The sequence below is a fragment of the Gavia stellata genome, chromosome 12 (assembly GCF_030936135.1).
Source record: "Gavia stellata isolate bGavSte3 chromosome 12, bGavSte3.hap2, whole genome shotgun sequence".
Lineage (NCBI taxonomy): Eukaryota > Metazoa > Chordata > Aves > Gaviiformes > Gaviidae > Gavia > Gavia stellata.
The window spans coordinates 24,946,226-24,966,868 of record NC_082605.1 but is presented as its reverse complement, the minus strand read 5'-3'; the positions used below and the strand labels follow the sequence as shown (position 1 = coordinate 24,966,868).

Sequence of the window (20,643 nt, the reverse complement as noted above, 5' to 3'; positions counted from 1 at the left end):
CTTACTGCTAAAAAGTATGTTTTAACTGAGCCAAAAATGCTTTTTCCGTATTTTATTTGTATACTGTGATCCTCAAATTATCCAGGGTTTCAGTGCTCCTTGCATTCGCTCCCTTCCTTCATACCCCTGTCCGCAAGCACTCGCGCATTCCTGTCTCCTTCCTGCATCCTCTTCTACTTTCCCCTCCTGTCCAGCTCTGTGATTTTGAAGTGATCTTTTAAAAAGAATACTCTCCTCATTTGCTGACCTCTTCCCCTCTATCCTGTGCCGGCAACTGGGATTCAGTGCAAACTGGGTGATTTTTTTTTTTTCTGTTTTTGTTGTTACTGTTTGTTTCATTTTTTACAGTGAGTCCCCTCTGTTTGTGCAAGAGGCTGGTGCCTGTGTTGGTTATTAAATCTGCTTCTGCCCTGACAGAATAACAGCATTTGTTTTGGGACGTGTAACTGGAATAAATATTTAAAGGAAAGAAGAGAAGAGACAAAAAATAAGAAAAATATCACAGGGAGAGCTCTAGTTCAATGATACAATTTTGTTTGGGTTTTTTGGTGTGTTTTCTGGGTTTTTTTGGTGTGTTTGTTTTTCAACAGAGAACTGATTCCTGCTTAACTTGACCCTGGGAAAGCACAGTATTTTAAACTGTCTTTCTCCTTACTGTGTGCTTAAAGTTGAGAATAGTGTTTTCTCTCTCCATGGAACCATCCAACCATCTTTATGGTTAGTTTAGAAGCAAACGTTCTTGTGAGAGTTAAAGATTGCGGGACTTGCATCCTGTTGTAGTAATTTAGTACAGAAATGGCTAATGTAGACTGATTTTTACAGATGATTTCCTGACCCTTCTGCGTGTGTTTGTACATCAGGTTTTAAATAGCATTACTTTGTACTTAGCTCCCTAGTGGTGTTTTATTATTCCCAATTTCTTTCCTGTTGTTTCCCACTCATTTCGCTTCACCTGTGCTCTGCTTGCACACTCAAACATGGTAGTTAGCCCTGTAATGCTGAAACAATAGTCAATGAACACTGAACTTCTCTGCTTTCAGCCACAGAGGAGCAAAGCGATGAAGGGACAGCTTGTTCTGATTATACTTAAGGGTGTATTTAAATCTGCAATATGGTCATATTTCCTGTGTTTCCTTGCGTTGCTTCAGGCATATCAATTATTCCATAATGCAGCTAGATTTAGCCTTGTTGATTTTAGTTGGGTTTCTGTGAAGGCTAAATAAGGCCCTAAATCTTTAGCAAATTTTTCCCTTGCTTTTTGTTTCTGTTCCTGAGAGTATATATTTTTTTAAGTGTAATGCACTGTTTGTGGTTTTGAATATTAAGCGTTCTTCTCTAATTCCAAGTAACTGGTTAATAATTACTCTCTTGCCATGCAGAAATCTCTAGCAATACAATGCAGCAAAAAATAAAAAGTAAAGTAATTTAAAAAGTATTAATCACAAATTGGGTATTTTCCCTCACAAGGCTTTAGTATCTCTGTAAAGAACAAATCCAAAGTTCAGGAGGGCCCCCAGAGCAGAGCAAATGCCTTGTAACTAGCCGTTAGTGCTCTGCTCGTTAGCGTTCTGCTAGACGTGGACAGTGAGTCTGAACAAAAGCTGTCCGAGGAAGGTACCTGAATTCAGTCAGCTGTAAGCGTGTTCACCCCGATCCTTATCCCCGCAGACGGGGAATGTTTGGGGGTGGCAGGGCTGGCATGGAGTAACCCAGGAGCGAAGGGCTGCTGAGGGCATGTGCCACTCCGGTGCGGTGCCCGCACAGCTCTTTGTAGCGGGGTGCTGTCACCAGAGAACTGAGCCTATGCTAGAAACCCACTTAACTCGCTTGTTTTAGATTTTGGATGTGCACAAATTCCTTGTAAAGCTGGATCCCGGGTTGCGTTCGCGTTGCAACCTTGCCAACAGTTGTACTGCATGACTGGGGTGGGGTGTGGAAACTGCCAGTTCTGCGCCAGGCTGCTGCGTGCTGCTGGCGGTGGCCACAGGGGACTGGCACTGCCGGTCCTTCCTTTTATTGTCTCAATCTGTGGTACATGTTTTAGAACAAGAAGATATTAAATGCCATCTTAATTTTCCAAAACCAGGTATTTTATTGAGTTTATATTGTTAAAAGGGTATGGTTCGAAATTATCAAGATCACCAAGTGAATAAATCAGCCTCAGGCAGCTTAATTGAACATTTAAAAGTCCTAAAACAAAAAAAGTGAGAGAGGAAAAAAGATTAAAAAAATATTTTAATGGGAACATATGGCTTTAAAATTAATAAAAAGTGATGACCGAAGAGGTAAATGTTAACTAGTGTCAGCAAATTATTTCTCATAAAAGCAATAGGGAAGAAATCATAAGCATGAAAAAAGAATTGTACATTAAAATAAGAGGACTGTTAGAGATTAAAAGAACTTTCATCAAATGCCTTTTTTTCACTGTAGCACAGGTGGACTTTAAAAAGCTTTATTATACAGTGAAGGTGTTTTCCTTTTGATTTACAACATTTGCACCCTAGGTCCCTATTTCATAGCTGAATTAATGAATTAATTAACTCTGGCATAAGTTCTGAATAAAAAAACCCAACCATATACTTTTTGTTCCGTATTTCGATATGACACACAACACAGTGGAGCTATGTAACAGCCTTGTTGAAAAGTAAGATAAACCAGCTGTGATTAAAACCCTTTTTTTTTTCTTCTTACGTTCTTCACAATTTCCTATGCTCTTGGCAAATTGAAAATTACACTGTTAGTATTTTTTTTGCTTTTTTTGTGTGAAGTGTTTTTGAAATACCAGTTAATATTTTGGCTTGATGAACCTGAGGCTGGTTCTAGCTGGAAGCTCTGCTTGAGCAGCCGCCAGAGTCTGTGCCTGGGAGGTGCAATTAAATACACTGTCCCCTGCAGTAGCTTCCGTCTGCTCCTCGGGAACTCGGTGATACCCTCAACCTGGTGTCAACCTCATTCTGCTTTTTTCATGGTCAGGCCTTTATTTAAAGAGTTAAAAAAAATCTACAGGGGAAAAAGTACATTTGTTCAAAAAATTTTATTCTGTCGCTCTTTCTTTTTATAAATCTTTTAACTTGCAATGTTATTCAGAGGCCTACCGATTTTTGGTTTGTGTTTTAAATACTTGTAATTATATCTGCGGTTGTTTTATTATTGAAGTGCCTGTAGTTTTATGAAATGTGCATGGTATGTTGTTTCAGCACAGTGGTGATTTACAGTGTATCCGAATAGTGCCTTGCTTTGCCAGGACATTTCTTTTTTAGTTGAGAAGCTTTGTAGTTACACCATAAAACAAAACAACAAAAAATAGTACTACTGGAAAAACTGAATCGCCAAAGGAATTACGTAATGAATGTGCAGCGGCTCAAACACAAGCATCTGGACAAGAACTTTCTTTTTATTAAAGGAGTTGTTGACCTTATGTGGCGTTTTCAGCTACGCAGGGAGAGGGAGTTGGTTTTAAATCTGTTTCCTTCTGTGCAGCAGAACTTGATATGATTTTATCTTGGCTTTTCCCCCCTCCTGTCACTGCAGCAGGACGTACATCTGGGTTAGGTGCAGCGATGACTTGAACGTGCCGTACCCCATGCAGTGCTCAGCAAGGGGTGTCCATTCCTTGAGGTGCTGGACCACCCTGTCTCCACCGCCGCACGCGTCCTGGGCTGGTGTCGGGTGCCCTGGTCATGCCGAGCGGGATGCCGAGGCCAAGCGGTGCTGTGAGAAGATGTGTCGTGGTTGAGGAGGAGGTCTGGGCTGTTCACGGGGGAAGCCAGACCCCACCATCGACCCAGGACCGGGAGGGATGGGGGAGTGTGGGGAGCAGGAAGGGAAGAAGATGGAGAGCCACTGGTGCATGCAGAGGAGCGTGGGGTGATGGGGAGATGTGGGTTGGAAACCCGGGGACTGCCCGCGCTGCCCCCGCAGCTGTGGGGAAGGTCGGGGTTGTTCCTGCCTCTCCCCCTCCCTACCCCACGGAGGAAAAAGAAGGTAATTCAGAGACTGATTTGAAAAAAGAAAACAAAAGAAACACAAAGCAGAAAAGTTATGAGGGAGTTCTGTGTTTCAGCTGGGCTCGAAGTTGATTTCTAAGTACCGCGGTTCACCAGGACATTTGCTTTGCTGTCATGAGTTAGTGCTCTCGGGACTTGTGTGTGAGGCTTGAGCGTGCACCCCCAGTGCAAGGGGGTGCTGGGGGGGTTGGCTGCACGCGGCAGGACAGGCCAGGTCTGCAGTGCCAGCAGGCTGGGCGGCAGGTGGCCCGGTTTGCCCATCACTAGCCCTCGGCTCTCGTTTGTCCTGAGGATTCCCGTTCGCTTTTCTGCCCATCCTCTGTGCTGGGGTTTGTCTTAGTCTTTCCTGCAAGTGTAACTTGGGCAGCGTGTGGCTTTTACAGAGCAGAGACTTTGAACAACATGCAGTTCTGTGTGTGCAAAGAGAGAAAAAAGGCTGCGTGTGCGCAGTGGTGTGTGTGAGACAAGGTGCACTCTTGTCTCAGGAGCTGCTTTATTTAGTCTGTCGCTATATTGCGATTGCTGGGAAACTTCCCTTGCAGATGGCGTGCACGCGCTGCCAGCCTTCCGCTGTCGGCAGAGGAGGGAGCGTGGTGGTCCCCTGCCGCTGCGCAGAGTCCTGCTCCCTGCAAGGATGGATCGGAAAATACTCTGGCTGGGAGCTGGGATTTTGTTGCATGTGGGACCTCTGAAGTCTCCACGAGCTGTTTGTCCGGACACTGTTGGGAGAGGCAGTACGGAGCCCAGAGGAAGGGTTGTGGGTGCTTCACCTTCTCATGCTGTTACAAATGGTTGCTTTGCCCCGGGGACATTACGGATGTACATCGAGCCTTCCTTCCTCTGACACAGAAAACATTTTGAATGCTTTTTCTGTAGGCTAAAAATTAGGCTAAAGGTTTTAGCTGCAATACTTTATTTGTCTCAAAAGGACAAATCTGTTTCTGAGAGTGACTTTTTGTTGAATGTCCTTCCATATAAAGGAAATTCATGTTTGCTGCCTTCACTGTAACACATCAATATAAGGCCATGTGTATGGACTGATAGGCTTTCATGCTGTGCTAACTGTGGGTGGCTGCACCAAACATGCTGTTTCAGTAGAAGTTGGTGCATTCTGTAGGGAAAAACACCGTGTTCCCTTCATACCCAGCGAGGGTTAGGTAATCCGCATCGTCTGTCTGAGGAGACCGGGTATTTTCCCAGCCTCTGAGTAAAGAATTTGAAGTATCTAGATTAAAAAACAACGTTGCTTTGACTGAATATCAGAGGATTGCTTAAAGCATACTAAGTGATTGAAAGTGCAAAGAGTGTGCCAAAGAGCAATTAACTGTGATTTAGAGAATCTGGATTAAAACACTATAATAAGCGTGACACAAAGGCTTTCGACATTGCTTTACTGCAGAAGTGGGGGGGAAAACGCAAGGCAACATTAAAGCAATTTGCAGACTAGGCGTGAGATTTTACTCTTTCTCTCTAGCAGTGTGCTCCTTGCAGGACTACTTAGAATGAAACCGCAGGACTACCTAGAATGAAACCATATGACTAAGAGCATCGTGGAGATGCTTCTTGAACTCTGACAGGCTTGGTGCCGTGGCTACTATATTAAACGTTGTCACAATGGTAGTTGCAATGCTTAACAAGTTTAGGGTAAAAAAAGACGTAATATAAAGAAGAAACAAGCACAGTTCTTCTGTGCAAAAATGAAGTTTTCATCTGTGCAAGTGTTCTTGACTACTGGGTAACTCTGTAAAAGCATAGACACAGATTTGGATCGTTAATAGAATATGGAACATATTGCAGTGACGAGTTGGCTTTCATTTGCTGTAACAAAAATGTTTTTAGTTCAGTATTTTGTGTTCGTTTCTGTTCACATCCTTTTTACTTTTTATGGCGTACATTAAGAGTCCTGTGGCAATGATCAGTAATACACTGTTACATTTCAGGAAACAAACACAGAAGTGAATTTCAATTTTTGGTGGATCAAGTAAATAATCGGTGGAAGAAAAGTGGTAAGAAGAAAACAGAAAGTGCTCAAAACAAAGAAGAAATCAGTGTCAAAGAATTGCCAGCGGCCACAGGTTAGTAATGTTGCTTAATATAGTCCTCCTCTTCAAGCCGCAGTAATAAGTGGGGGGTTTCCCAAAGAAATGTTCTTTCCTCCCATTGTTCTTCTCCTACTGTCCTTAAGGGGGAAAAGCAGCGTAAAAATCAAACAGACCCTAAAAAGATTGACTGCCATTGATTTTAGTGTGATACATAAGCATGACCCGTAATAAATATAAGATTTGCTTGATTTTAGTGGGATTGCGTATAGATGTGCTTCATTTCGGTGCCTGTTTGAATTAGCTGGTTGAAATGGGATCTTAGGTTCCAATCCAAATCTACTGAAGTTGCCGAGAGTGGGCATCTGACAATCTGTGTCCTTGAAATAAAGGTGATCATGGGTATTGCTTGCTGGGTTTCAGCTTTTCTGTATCATTAATACGATAGGGAGTTGGTAACTGGGAACTCCAAAGACGTTTGTGTGGATTGGAACAAGTATTTATTTGTCCTGAGGTTGAAGCAATAAAAAACAACTTCTTTTAGACTGTTTATACAGTATGTTGCCTCTCTTTTTTTAATTTGCTTCATTATGTGTTTCTATACTTCAACACAGTGAAAAGTGGGAACGCACAACTGCAGTTACTCAGTCCTTTATGAGTTAGGAACAACATCCAGCACATGTTTGTTATCCTCACTACCCACAAGATCAAAGAAATACTCATGTGTGCTTTTAACTAGTTCCCTACTAGCTTGTTCAGTTTCGTTTGGTTTATGTTACTGGTTGCTTTGGCAGTGCACATACATCTTTGAATGCGTGATTTAGAAGAGCATTCCTCAACCTAATATAACTTGTGGAGTTATAATCTATTCAAGATACTGAATTTTGGAGAGAATGCCATTGACCAGAATTGGATGCGCTGTTGTCTGTATCCTTGGGAAAACATGGCAGTTTAGTTTGCATCAGCTCTCACAAATCCCTGCTCTCTTGAGTCGAGCTGAACTAATCTTTGGCTGTCTCTTGCGCTGTCTCCTCTAGCAGAGCTCTCAAGAATAAAAATAAGTGAAAATACCAACATAATGGTATGAATTTTATTCTTATCGTTTCATGCAGACCTTGATGCAGTGCAAAATCCTTTCCATGTGAAGGGTAAAAATTAAGGAATCTCGGGGATAAAGTTTATCTTGTTTGACATAACTTACAGTGATGTTCCTCTTCTGTAGCAGAGACAGAAGCAATGTGTTATTAGATAATGGATCACAGACTTTGAAATACTAATTTCTAGCTATGCTCTGTGGACAGATTGGCTACTGTGGATTACTGGGTTTCTATCTTCTGTGTAAGCTTTTTCTTTGTGCGCTGGACCGCAGACTTTGAGAAGCTGAAGTAAGGCCATATAGTTTTTCCAAAAGAGTGCTCAGGTAGAAAATAACTTATATCAGGTGTATCAACCTGTATCGTGTTGACCTAAGTATATGATACCACCTCGTCTGGTTCTGACAAACCTGCAAAATATTCACTATGCTTTTTGTGCACTGAGCATTCAATAATCTTTGACATTTCAGTTTCTAGTTTTATGCCAAACATCTGCACCTGGTTGACTGTTTGTAAACCATCTAAAAAACAAAACAAAGAATATTTATGGGTGAAGGAACAAATGCCTAAAGCCTGTTTTCTGGGTGTTCTTATAAACAGCAATTACCTTTTTATAAAACTGGAGATTATAATATGTGAAAGGAAGAACACCAGCAGTGGTCTGATGACTTGCCATTTGAAAGCATAACTGCTGAGAAGAGCAAAGGCTTTGTGTGCATTCCTTACCCACTTTATTCAGGTTCTCATGGAAGTAGTGGAATTGTACAGAATTAAAACATACTTTCTTTTTAAAAAACCCAAACCCTTCATATCTCCCATTGTCCTCTACTGTAGTATTGGTTGATGTAACTTAAACCTCTCTGAAAACTCCCTCTGTTTTTGGTGGTTTTAATCATCCCTTCCTGTTTTACATCGTCTTGTTTTGTGTCTTTAAACTCAATGTTTGATTTCCAGCCTTTATATTTTATAACTTTTAAAACATAGGTTTTTGCTTTGCCTAAGGGGAAGGGTGGTAAGAATTTGATAAATATTTGTGATACACCTCTTCTGGGTTGCCTTATTGCACAGGGTCTTTTGCTATTTTTAACCTGTTAATTTCAGAGTTATGTTTCATTAGTTGGACAACTGACTCACTGTAATCTGCTGGTTGTTTTCAACAGACAAAAATATGCTCCTGATATTTAATTTTAGCAGAAGGGAAAGGGCAAACTGTAGCCAAATTCAAACATCATGTAGCTCTTCCACACTCTAATTACCGTTCTGTATGGTCATTTCTGTCAAAATCACTTCTGGAGGCGTAGAAAAGTCGAAGTGGTTTGAGCAGGGGTATAGCTTGGTTCACGAGGGTGGACAGAACACTTCTGTGAATGGCCATAATAAGGATGATTAATGAGATGAGTTTCAGTATGGCTCTAATGTCCCATGCAACTTTCTAGTTAAATAACTCATTTGAAAATATTTGTGGGTATGGCATAAGAGTAGTTTATCTTCACATACCGTACTTTCTAGTCTATATTTGCTTTCTCTTTAGAGAGGTAGAAGGTATCTTTTGAGATAACTGTTAATCTTTTTATAGATAGAAACATTTAACACAAAAATAATGGAATGGTTTTACAATTTGTGTCTGATACGTTTTGTCTAGAAATGATTTTTCCTATTAAAAAAAGGAAATGTCAATTATCTAGATTGACATTGTCTTTCTTAAATGCATAAGGAAATAAATCGTAATGCTTCTCTTATTGAAAACAAGCATATTAACTCGATCTGTAAAACTTCAAAGCTATCAAGCTGTCTCATGCAGTGGATGAAGTGAATTGGTAGCAAGAAGCAGAGAACCACGCTGTCTGATTAAGTGTTTGCTAATTTCTGAAATAAAGTTTCATCGTATGAAATGTGACAAATATCCTTACCCTTTATTTCTCTCCTTGTTTGTGTTTGAAACTCATAACAACGTAACGTTCCTGTTTCAGTCTCTGGTTCCTAGAGAGTGGGGTTTTTTTACTGTGCAGGAAAAGAAATTAAACCTTTGAAACTGTGAGAGTTTCGAGAAGCAAGTAAGCGGGAATGAGGTGGTGGTATTTAACTATTTTGAAACTGTTATTTCTTAAAAATCTATCTCTAAGTTGCAAAAATTTAAACAATAGTATTTTGCTTTGTCATTCTTGCTAATCTCTGCCTTTCTTCATGGTAGAACATACAGAAGAGCATCACACAGCTATTGTCCTTGGAAAAGCCCAGATACTCAAAACACAAACTCCTGATGGCCAAAGAAGTGAATCTCATTCCTTGGAGGAAGTCCAGAGATCCGTCTCTCCTGCATTCTCACTGTCATCTGGATCAACAAGCAGGTTAGTGAAGAAGAGTCTCTTCTCGCTGGTTTGTACCAGATTAGATCAAACATGGAAAATCTTTGCCAGTAACCTCGAGCAATATATCTATATCTATCTCCTACTTCACAGGATAGGTTCCTAAACTGTGGTTACTGATTCATTCTCCTCCATGTTTCTGGCTGCTCAGTTCCTCGAGGGATGGAGCTGAAATACATTTAGAATTCACTTAATAGTTTTGTAATGACTTGATGGGTGGGTGACAGGGTAAATGTTCCTTCTGATACAGAAACAGTGAGCTGTGGAACGAGGAGAACGTTTGGTGTTTCTCTTCCACTGCATCATCTTCCCTTCTGTTTGAGGTTTTATTCAGAGAGGTCCAAAAATTGATATAGCCTGAGTCTGTTAATAGCTTTTTAAGTATTGCTGTGAGAAACAGAATTTAAATGACCCATTATTTGCAGTCAGTGGGTGGTAGGATGCCACTGAACCTTGAAGTCCTGGCAGCCGTTCACTTTCTTCAGGCATTTAGTTTTGCTTCCTGAATTTGCCTTATTTGTTTTCAGAAAATGAAGGATCAAGGAAGGCTTTATAAATATTGTTAGATTTTATGCTTTTGATAGTTCGATGATAATTTTATTGGAAGGAGACTCAGCTGTTTTTGCTGATAAGATCTATCTAGTTTTTGAAGGTAGAGTTTGTATCTGTTGAAGATATTTACTTCATGGATCATAATTTGCTATCTACTACTGATCAATTGTCAAAGATGACAACGATGAATACTTAGATAAATATCCTATTGCAATACTGATTGCTGTGGCCCCAGTTTCTGGAGGAGAGGTGAAAAAGTCATTGAAAACAAATACAGAATAACTGGTTTTTGATATGCGTCTAAAAGCAGGAGAGCTAATCTTTATAATAATCTTGCTGTCTTGTTGGTAACAGAAAGGAGAGGAGAAGGCACCCTTTGGAGGTCTGCGTTACTAGGAAGAAAAAGGCTTCCTATGTTTAGAAGTGGGAGATAATCAGAGGAAGTAGCTGAAGGTCAGGCAGCAGATCAACAGCTGAGCTAGGAGTAACATTTCTTAGTTTTCCACCCACTACACCCATAGTATGTGTCTCTTCCTCCTTGTTTTGCAAATATTAACAATAATGTAGTGCTTGGCTTCATCATCATTTATTAAAAGAACAACTTAGTTGTTGAAAAGTTTAACAGAAACAAATTTTTCTAAATTAATGTTGGTTCACAAAGCGTTTTTGGAAGTCAGCATGGGCATTAAAGATGCTGCCTTTCAGAGAGGTAAATATTAAATGGTGAGTGAAAGCCTAGCAAGACATAGGAAAGAGGAGATCAACTCCAGGGGATTAGAGAGCATCAAATGTTAAATGTCTTTGTTTTTGTATGGTCAGGTTTTGCTGCCTGTTTCCATTTACTTGATCTAAATGGGAGCACATAGAAAATGTTTGTCTGTAAACAGCAATATGCTGGCTGGGCAGACCACTTACGTGGAGGCAGAAAGGGTCTTTGTTGCTGTTTCGAAATATCATTACATTTTTGTTTGGCTTCAAACTTGCATTATATACCAATAAAGACATTCCCCTCCCGGTGGCCTTTCCCCTCTTTAGTGTATGTGTCTTCCTGCCTGAATTGTTACTGTAAAATTGATAAACGTAGCATATCATTGTACTTGCTATTTAATGTGTAACAAACCTATTAAGATTACTGATGTACTAGTTTTATCTAAGTTTTGCAGATTGTCATGCAAATGAAGATAGTTTTTCCTTCCCTGTGATGCAGGTAACTGTTGTCTTGGTAATTTCTTTACTTTTAAAATAGGCTCCAGTGCCCTGGACTCATGATGAGACTTGCACATTGTAATACCCAATATTTGAGTATCTTATTTTCAGGTCTGTGGTCTTCAGAGCAGAATCCACAGATCTCAGTAGGACATGATGAATCAGAGAGGCTGGGCCACTCTCCGGAGATCGTGTAGTCCAACCCTGCGCAGAGGAGGGTCAGCTGGAGCAGGCTGCTCAGGGCCTTGTCCAGTCGGGTTTTGATATATCCAGGGATGGAGACTCCATACCCTCTCTGGGCAACCCGCTGCAGGGTTTGACCGCCCCCATAGTACAAAGGCTTTTTGTTATGTTTTGAGGGAATTTCCTGTGTTTCAGGTTGTGCCCGTTGTCTCTTGTTCCGTCACTGGGTACCACTGAGAATAGACTGTCGTCTTCACTCCCTCTCATCAGGTATTGCTACATATTGTTAAGATTCCCTTGAGCCTTCTCTTCTGGAGGCTAAACAGTCCCACCTCTCTCAGCCTCTCCTCTTAAATCTCAGAAGAATGAAGAGTTAAGAATTAAGGGCTTCAGAATTAGTTTTGTGTGAAGCAGCGTGCTGAGCGGTGAGTTGTAAGAACTTACCAGTGGACAGCACAGGTCAGAGTGTCTTTGAAGTCGGCCGTTGGCAGCGTGCAGATGCCTGGCTTAGCAGTGTTGCCTTGTGATTCACAGCCGGAGCCCTCCTGATTTTAAACACTGAAGCCCTTTTAGAAATGGACCAAGAACTAAGCCCTAAACTGGAGGGGGAGATGTGCCCCCTAAAAGGCCCTTGCAGGCTTGCACTGTTCTGGGTTGTGACCGTCTCTTCTTGAAGCTGCTCCACTCAGGGTCTGTACTGAAAGATGAAGTGGGCCAGGGAAGACAACTCTTCAGCACTCACTTAGGGAAGAAACTGGCCCTGTGGCTTTGTTCCAGAGACTGGTTTTATGTGCCTGAAGCCTCAGCTTTCCAGTTTTCATCTTGGGCCACGGCTGCTCTGCTGCTGACAGGCAGTTCTGGGGAAGCGTGTGGCAGCAAGAACCTGATGTTTGGTTTGTGTAGCGGTGGCAGGCAGGAACCCAGGCAGAGGCTCTCCCCCAGGGCTCATGCAAGGCCAACTCTGGCAGATTTGTACACGATGTCACTTTTGACAGGTGTGCAGATGATAGATGGAGCTGCTTCATCCTCACTGTGCCTGCTGTTGCAGTTGCCCTAGAGCTCTGATTGTTATTTTAGTTCCACAAAGTAAATGCCTTCAGCTTGGCTCTTCATCCAGAATTTAAATGAGGTGTTCCTGTTCTTCCCTATTTTATTTAATTATTTTTTTTATTACAAATTAACCTTTTGGCCTTAAGGACCTTGGAAAATTTGGAATTTTAATCTTACAGAGTGAGTTCTTGGGAGGTATAATGGGCTTGTATTAGCTTATCCAAGGTATCATGAAATCTCTGTTTCACTGCCAATTTGGTGTGTGAATTGATGTTATGAATGATTCTCCCCATGGCCTTTGATGTAAAAGTTAAACTTTTATTCTTTACCTTTTTCTGTCTGCAGGCTTGTATATATCAACTTAAAGTCTGGATGAAAGTATGTCTAAGAGACTGTAAGAAAGTTTGCTAAAGGATATTAGCATGTGGCAGTTACTAATGATCTGAATGTGCTTTCATGAACAAGTTGGCAGATTTTGTTGGAAAGTGTGCATTTGTTTGCATTATGTCTGGCTCAAGGCAGAGTTGTTTATTCCTTCTTTTTATGCATTCAGTCTTTCCAAATGAAATATTTCCATAGACTTCTTGAGTGAGACACAGAATCTCTCAGTTGCACAGACCAGTAGGTATGCATCACAGATATTTGGACCTTCTTCTAAAAAAACATGCTTAATAGCTCCCTGTGGTTTACTCTTAAATTCAGCTCCTGTGGAACAGGAACAGAATTACTAAGAGTCTGCACAGAACTGTTTTTTCAGAATCTCTCTGGGAGTTTCTCTTCACTTTCCTACTTTGTGCATAACCCCTGTTTTGTATGTGTGGTGTGTTTTTTATTTATTTTTCTTTAAATATAGGAGAGTTTGCTTAACCTTAAAAGCTAGCTACTGCACTGGTCAAGAAGTTCAACCAAGTGGTGGGTAGTTTTGTTGTTTGGTTTTTTGTTCTTCCCACCCCCATTAGGTCATGTATTAAACTCAACTGCTTGGCAGTTGGGCTCTGGAGTGTGCTGTAGGGCATTACACACTGTAGTTTCTCATCCTTTACATCCAAACTCCCATTTTTAAACTCTGCTCAAAAAGAGGCAAAACCAGCAATAATAACACTAAGTGCTACACCGCTTAGACACCCACAAGTCTATGGGACCAGATGGGATCCACCCAAGGGTACTGAGGGAGCTGGCGGAAGCGCTCACCAAACCACTTTCCATCATTTACCAGCAGTCCTGGCTAACCGGGGAGGTCCCAGTTGACCGGAGGTTAGCAAATGTGACGCCCATCTTCAAGAAGGGCTGGAAGGAGGATCCGGGGAGCTACAGGCCTCGGTGCTGGGAAAGATTATGGAGCAGATCATATTGAGTGCCATCACGTGGCATGTACAGGACAACCAGGTGATCAGGGCCAGTCAACATGGGTTTATGAAAGGCAGGTCCTGCCTGACTAACCTGGTTCCTTCTATGACAAGGTGACCCGCTTAGTGGATGAGGGAGAGGCTGTGGATGTAGTCTACCTGGACTTTAGTAAAGCCTTTGACACCGTTCCCCACAGCATTCTCCTGGAGAAACTGATTGCTCGTGGCTTGGATGAGTGCAGTCTTCGCTGGCTGGGTGGCCGGGCCCAAAGGGTTGTGGTGAATGGAGTTAAATCCAGTTGGCGGCCGGTCACAAGCGGTGCTCCCCAGGGCTCAGTACTGGGACTGGTCTTGTTTGATATCTTTATCAACGATCTGGATGAGAGGATTGAGTGCACCCTCAGCAAGTCTGCAGATGACATAAAGTTGGGCGGGAGTGTTGATCTGCTGGAGGGTCGGAAGGCTCTGCAGAGGGATCTGGCCAGGCTGGATCAATGGGCTGAGGGCAATTGTGTGAGGTTCAACAAGGCCAAGTGCCGGGTCCTGCACTTGGGTCACAACATGCAATGCTACAGGCTTGGGGACGAGTGGCTGGAAAGCTGCCCGGCGGAAAAGGACCTGGGGGTGTTGGTCGACAGCCGGCTGAATATGAGCCAGCAGTGTGCCCAGGTGGCCAAGAAGGCCAACGGCATCCTGGCCTGTATCAGAAATGGTGTGGCAGCAGGAGTAGGGAGGTGATCGTGCCCCTGTACTCAGCGTTGGTGAGGCCACACCTCGAATGCTGTGTTCAGTTTTGGTCCCCTCACTCCAAGAAGGACATTGAGGTGCTGGAGCGTGTCCAGAGAAGGGTGACGGAGCTGGTGGGGGGTCTGGAGCACAAGTCTGATGAGGAGCGGCTGAGGGAGCTGGGGGTGTTCAGTCTGGAGAAGAGGAGGCTGAGGGGAGACCTCATCGCTCTCTACAACTGCCTGAAAGGGGGTTGTGGGGAGGTGGGTGTTGGTCTCTTCTCCCAAGTGACTAGCGATAGGACAAGAGGAAATGGCCTCAAGTTGCACCAGGGGAGGTTTAGGCTGGATATTAGGAAAAATTTCTTTCCTGAGAGAGTGGTGAAGCACTGGAAGAGGCTGCCCAGGGAGGTGGTGGAGTCACCATCGCTGGGGGTATTTAAAAGATGTATGGATGAGGCGCTTTGGGACATGGTTTAGGGATGGACTTAGCAGGGTTAGGGTTACAGTTGGACTTGATTATCTTACAGGTGTTTTCCAACCTAAATGATTCTATGAATACAGTGAAAGCTTAGCTAAAGTGACACATGATGCCTTGTGATGCATGGAGGGCCGCTCTCATTTGACTGCAATGTTCCTCGTGCCAAACCGTACCTTTCTGAAGAACACTCCGGTGTGTTTTTCTGGTGTTTTTGGGGAAACAAACAAAGGTTACACGGATCACCCCTCTCCAAATACTGATGGGGGGAACACTTATCAAAAAAAATTAAATGTGCTTTTTGTCCTTACTGTTTCTGTTCCTGATACCTACTCTGAAAAAACAGCAGGTCTGATGTGCCGGTGCAATACCCAGGTCTTTGTTTGGCCCTTGGAGACATCTCAGGTTCTGCAGGCTAGCTTTGGACTACAGGTTTCTGGCCTCTCTCTTTCGGTTTGCCAGGTATCAGGGAGGTATAAAAGTGCCAGGTGTATGTTGAGCTGTGGCTTATGTTCCCAGTACACTGCTTCCACATTTCTGGTAATTAAAATGGACCTGAATTATGGCAAGGTTTTCAGAGATTGTAGAAAGTAGGTCTAGTCATATAAACTGCATGAAATAAAGTGATATATTTTGTCACTCTCTGGTTACCGTGGGGTTAATGTTTTGTGCCATATTTATTTCACTACACTTAAAACAAAAAGGAATGATTTAGATTTTGAGGCTTTAAGTAGCATTGTGCTATTGTACCAAGTCATGGTTTTCTGAGGCTTGCATTTTATTTCTGATAATAAGAGGATATCCTTTGACAAGGGTAAATGTTTTTCACATTGAAATGTCAAAACTTGAAATATGTTTGGAAGTCCAAATCTGCATGCTGTGTTGTTATGAAGAGAACACTTCTAAATGGAGGGCTGATATTATGATAGATTAAAAGAAAATTAGGATTTTGAGCAGCGTATAGAATATAACAAAGCAATCTTGGAGAGTTGAAATGTTTGCTCTGTAAAAAGATGCTGCAAGTAAATTAATGATTTTTTACGTTTTCTCCTTCATAAGAACATCTGCCTTCTGTCAATCTGATATCAGTATTTGCTAAGGGAGCAGTTGGTCAATACTAGAAATTCATACACTGTACAAGAATCACTGGTGTACTGATATTATTCAGAAGTTGATACTTCAGTTGAGGAAAATAAAAATTTTACACCTGCTGGAAAAAAGATATAGGCCATGCATGGAGGTTATAGCATTGACCCGAACATGTTTGGTCTTTCCAGAAATTGATGATCCCACCAAGAGAGCAAAATGTGCATATCATAAACACCAAAACAAAGGATTACTTTTAAAGGATAATTTTTCAAAGCTATGAAGTCATACATAAAGCTTTCACAGAACTTTAATACTCCATATAAATAGTCCCATTGCGTTCTTTTACTTTCTGGGACTGAAGCCAAATTTTATGCAACTACTTAAACAATAGGAAAATTAGAAAAGAAACTAGGTGGGACAATGATAAGCCAGTTAATGAACTATGTAGAGGAAATACTCTATTAAAAGTATTTTATATAATGGGGATAATAATCAGTTATTTAAACAAATTATTTCTCTTTAAAACTTCATGTTAGAAGAAAATGTCAGTTCGTGATGACTAGATTGAAAGACTTGCAACAGCAGACAATATATATTGTTGGCCTCATCTGAGATATTAAGGTGTACACTGAAACACAGTGACTCAATTTTGAAATCCTGGTGGAAAAGTGCTATATCTGCAGCTTGCATAAATCTCTCTGCCATTGGAATACACGGGGTGACTGCAGTGTCTGCCAGGTGAGAGTTGTGCCCAAGCAAGGGGCCTCATTTGCAGTAAGTGGGGCTTTTTGGCATTAGGTTTAGGAGCTATTTATCAGGATCCAAGATCTGGATTTAGCTGGTCACTTATTCTTGGATTTATGTGCTTTGCAGGATTTGGGCTTTAATTCATCAGCTAAAGCAGGGGTAGAAATGGGGAGCTGTGCTTCAGTTAGTCTGGAGTTCACTGGATGGCAGCAATCCTCTGAAAACCTCTCAGACATGAGTTTGTCAAAGAGACTGTTGACAGGATGGAACGGCTGAAAAAGATGTCTAAGCTCTTCCCTGGCAGTTGCTTCAGTCCGAGTTTAAAGAAAGCGTTGGCCTGATCCCTAGGCTGGCCCTTGCTGTCACAGCAGAGAAGTATATGAAAATGTGTTGATCGGAGGAATAACTGCCTTTTTCAGTTATTTAGTACATTTTTGACATAATAAATTTTGAACTACTTTGGCTCAGAGATGATGTGTATTACAATGTTAGATAGGAGCATTTTATCTTTGATTTTTGACCTCAAATATGGGTTCATTGTGGAAGGATGATGATACTTCTCTGCTATGTTGTTGATTCATACCTTTCTTCCAAAAAGTGTGCGCCATAACAAATGGCTAAGAACTGTGAGGCATGGTGGACAGAGTCCCAGAGAAGGCATTTCAAACAGTAACAGCTGATGACCTCAGATGTATATGGGGGAAAGTGATTATATGCAGCATGTATGCAGAAGGACATCAGTCCCTAGTCTACAGCCATGGGGTTTGGACATCTTTGAGCCCTGAAAGCAGAAGTGATAGTACACCAGTGCTCGCTAGTGCTTCAGCCCGTGTGATGTCCCAGCTGTGGCCAGACTCCTAAGGAAAGCAGTTAAGATAGATCCAGCAGATCTTTTCCGTTTCTGAAGGCAGAGCCTCAAAGGCATGTTCTCGAGCTGCAGAGGAGGCCACTGAAAGCCAAGAAAGCCTGGGAAGATTAAAGAAAAACAGTGAAACAGTGGAACCTGTGGAAGGTGTAGTATAGACGAGAGCCCTCCGTGGGGAGTCCTGGGGAAGGTTCAAGGCTGGCGAACCTGCTGTCCTCCAAAGATGGAAGATGAAGCCATGCTCCGTGGTGCCAGCGGTGCGTGGTTTGAAGAGGAGGTACTGGGAAGCCAGGGAAAACTTTGTGGTAAACAGTTAATCCTGGATGTTATGCAGGACTTATGGCCACTCCAGCAGCATGCTCATACTATTTATCACAGGCAGGTCAAAGTGGAAGCAGGATTGCAAGGTGGAGAAAAGCATTTTCCCTCACTCCTTGTGACTGGGCATTCACCTTCAAATGACATTGGTAAAGTGAGACAGCCTGTAGCTCATTTCTCATGCCAGCACTGAGGAAAAAAAAATGCACAACACACGTGCCAGAGCGAAGTACATAATGCACAGCAAGATGGACTGATTAAAGGACACTGGCTGTTCACCGTGAAGCCAAGAAGGAACTTAATCTGCCTTAAAATAAATAAATTCAAAGAGACATTTGCTCCTTTCATTTTTAGAACAAGACATGTTATTCACACTTACGTCAGCTTTTTTCTCTCTCGCTATTTTAAGGTGGTGTGTTTATCAAAAAAAAAAAAAAAAAAAGCCGAGGGGGTGGGGAGTAAAATCCAAATGATGGTCAAGAAAGGCATAGTTTACTCTTGGTTGATTAGTTTCTTCTGGGCACTTATAGATAATCCTGCAGAAAAGTGAGGCAGAGTTGGGGAATTGCCCGACTCACTGGAGCTGCACTTTCCTCAGCCCGCAGACATGAATAAGCCCAGGAAATGAAACCTCTTCACACCTTGTCCGTTGCATCTTGAGCAGTTAAGTCTCAGAACTTTAATGGTTTTGCTATAAAAACTTACTCATCTGGAACTGATATGCAAAATCTTAGGATAGAATAATGGCCTTTATGAAAGAAAAGGACAGAAAACCTCTCGTGGGAAATTGTCTTGCATTTGGAGTCTGAATAAAGTCTGAAGATGTGTTTTGCTTTGTCTGGCCCCAGTATAGGTGGGTATCTGTGGTGTATTGAAAAGGCAGAAGATACTGAAGGAATGAGCAAAACTATTTTAAATTCTGTGATCTCTTTGGGCCCCCTCGGCTAAAATTATAGAAACAACATATGTAATGAAGTAGCTGTTTCTTTTTTATTTAATTCACTTTCTTCAGTTTAAGTGAATTCATTCAGTGATAGGAAGAGCTTAGGAGTTTTCTTCAGGGGAAAAAAAAGAATTATTTTAAAATATGAATTCAGTTGGTGGTCAAAATTTCTTTTGCCTAGTTGAAAGTGTTTTTTGATAATTGTTTTTCAACTGTCTGGTATATTTAAGGAGGTTTTTTTTAATTTGAAAACAGTTTTTTTTCCCCTGCATGTGGAAAAAAGGTATCTAATTACTTCAACTCAAAATCAAGCAATTGCTCAGTCTTTGTAAAAGAAATTGATGTTTAAGAGAGACTAGATGCAGAGAAATATTTCATTGAGTGACTGGCTTGGAACAATGGATTGTTTGAAGAAATCTGAAACAAAGGGCTCTTTAGCTACAGCTGGAAGGTTCACAACCCTGCAGCTTGGTTTTGTACAGTTATGTGCATAAATCCTTGGTCTCTCAATGCAATTATAGTGTAAGAGTTGATTTGATTTGCTGGGGGGCTCTGATTACTCTTGAGCTGATAGTCTGTTCACATCTACGTGTATAGGCTAAGGTGGTAACTCGCTCTAGTACATTTTGTGCTCAGTTTTAAAATAATTTGGTAGGCATGGACTGTATTACACATGCAAATTATGAACTTGCATTATTGTTCTCAGCGTTAGCCAAATTTTTTCACTTTTATTGTTTTGCTTGTGGCAAACACAGTTGGTGATAAATGATAATAACACTACATTTTTTGAGGCAAGGAAGTACATCATGTTCAGGCATCAAACCTGTTCTTTTTCTATTTTAGGGGACTGAAAGCACACAAATAGCCCCTTGTCCTGTCCCCCCCTTTTTTTTAAAGTGTAACTGGAACATTGGGATAGGATTTAGAATTATGATAATAACTCTTTCCTTGGGCATCCAGTTTGTGTACCAGTATGAGTTCTTGATGGACTTACAATTTTGAGAGTAAAAAAGCAAAAGCTGGACTTCAAAACTTTCCCCATCCACCATTGTTTTTACAGCGAGTTTTACCGTGTTTTTCATTTGAACACTTCATGTTAGATTTGGTGCTGAAATAAGAAATTTAAACGGTTGTCTGAGCCCAGGCTATGGGAAGAGGCAAGGAGTGCAGTTAATTGTAACGGATCCAGTAGACAATTGCGTTACCAAGACGTAGCCCTATTTAGCTCATGCTTTGAGGAGCAACTGGGAAGATACCGTGACCCTCTTCCTTCCATTGACTGTTTCCCAGGGCTTCCTTGCCTCCACTCGGGCACTCGTGCGGGGGGCTGGGGTTTGGGCTGTGCCTGCTCCTCTTCCAGTTAACTGTGAGCAGTGGTATTGATAATTGGTCCAGGGATAAAACATTTTGCCCTGTAAATGCAGTCACTGCTTTTAATTTCAGGTGACTTTGTTTCTGTATTAAAACTGCTCTGTTGGGTAATGTTTGTAATTCGACAGATTTATTCAGCAGTTCATAGAAGTTCCTGGGGAATCATTGAAGAGTTTCTAAAATTGCACGCAAAACTTTTAAATCCATTTTGTTTCAAAATAATTTTCTCCATATGGCGCCAGTACTTTGTGTATATTTTTGGTA

The 20,643-nt window shown here is 41.7% G+C and overlaps 1 protein-coding gene across 2 annotated transcripts in view; it reads left to right on the top strand.

The window, feature by feature from the left end:
• The window catches only part of RAD18 (RAD18 E3 ubiquitin protein ligase), a 62,980-nt gene that overhangs the window by 26,085 nt on the left and 16,252 nt on the right, over positions 1-20,643 (top strand). For both annotated transcript variants that reach the window (XM_059823341.1, XM_059823342.1), the window contains 2 exons: positions 5,948-6,082; positions 9,332-9,488. In XM_059823341.1, the coding sequence (XP_059679324.1) occupies positions 5,948-6,082; positions 9,332-9,488 (292 nt within the window). The remainder of the gene's footprint in view (positions 1-5,947; positions 6,083-9,331; positions 9,489-20,643) is intronic.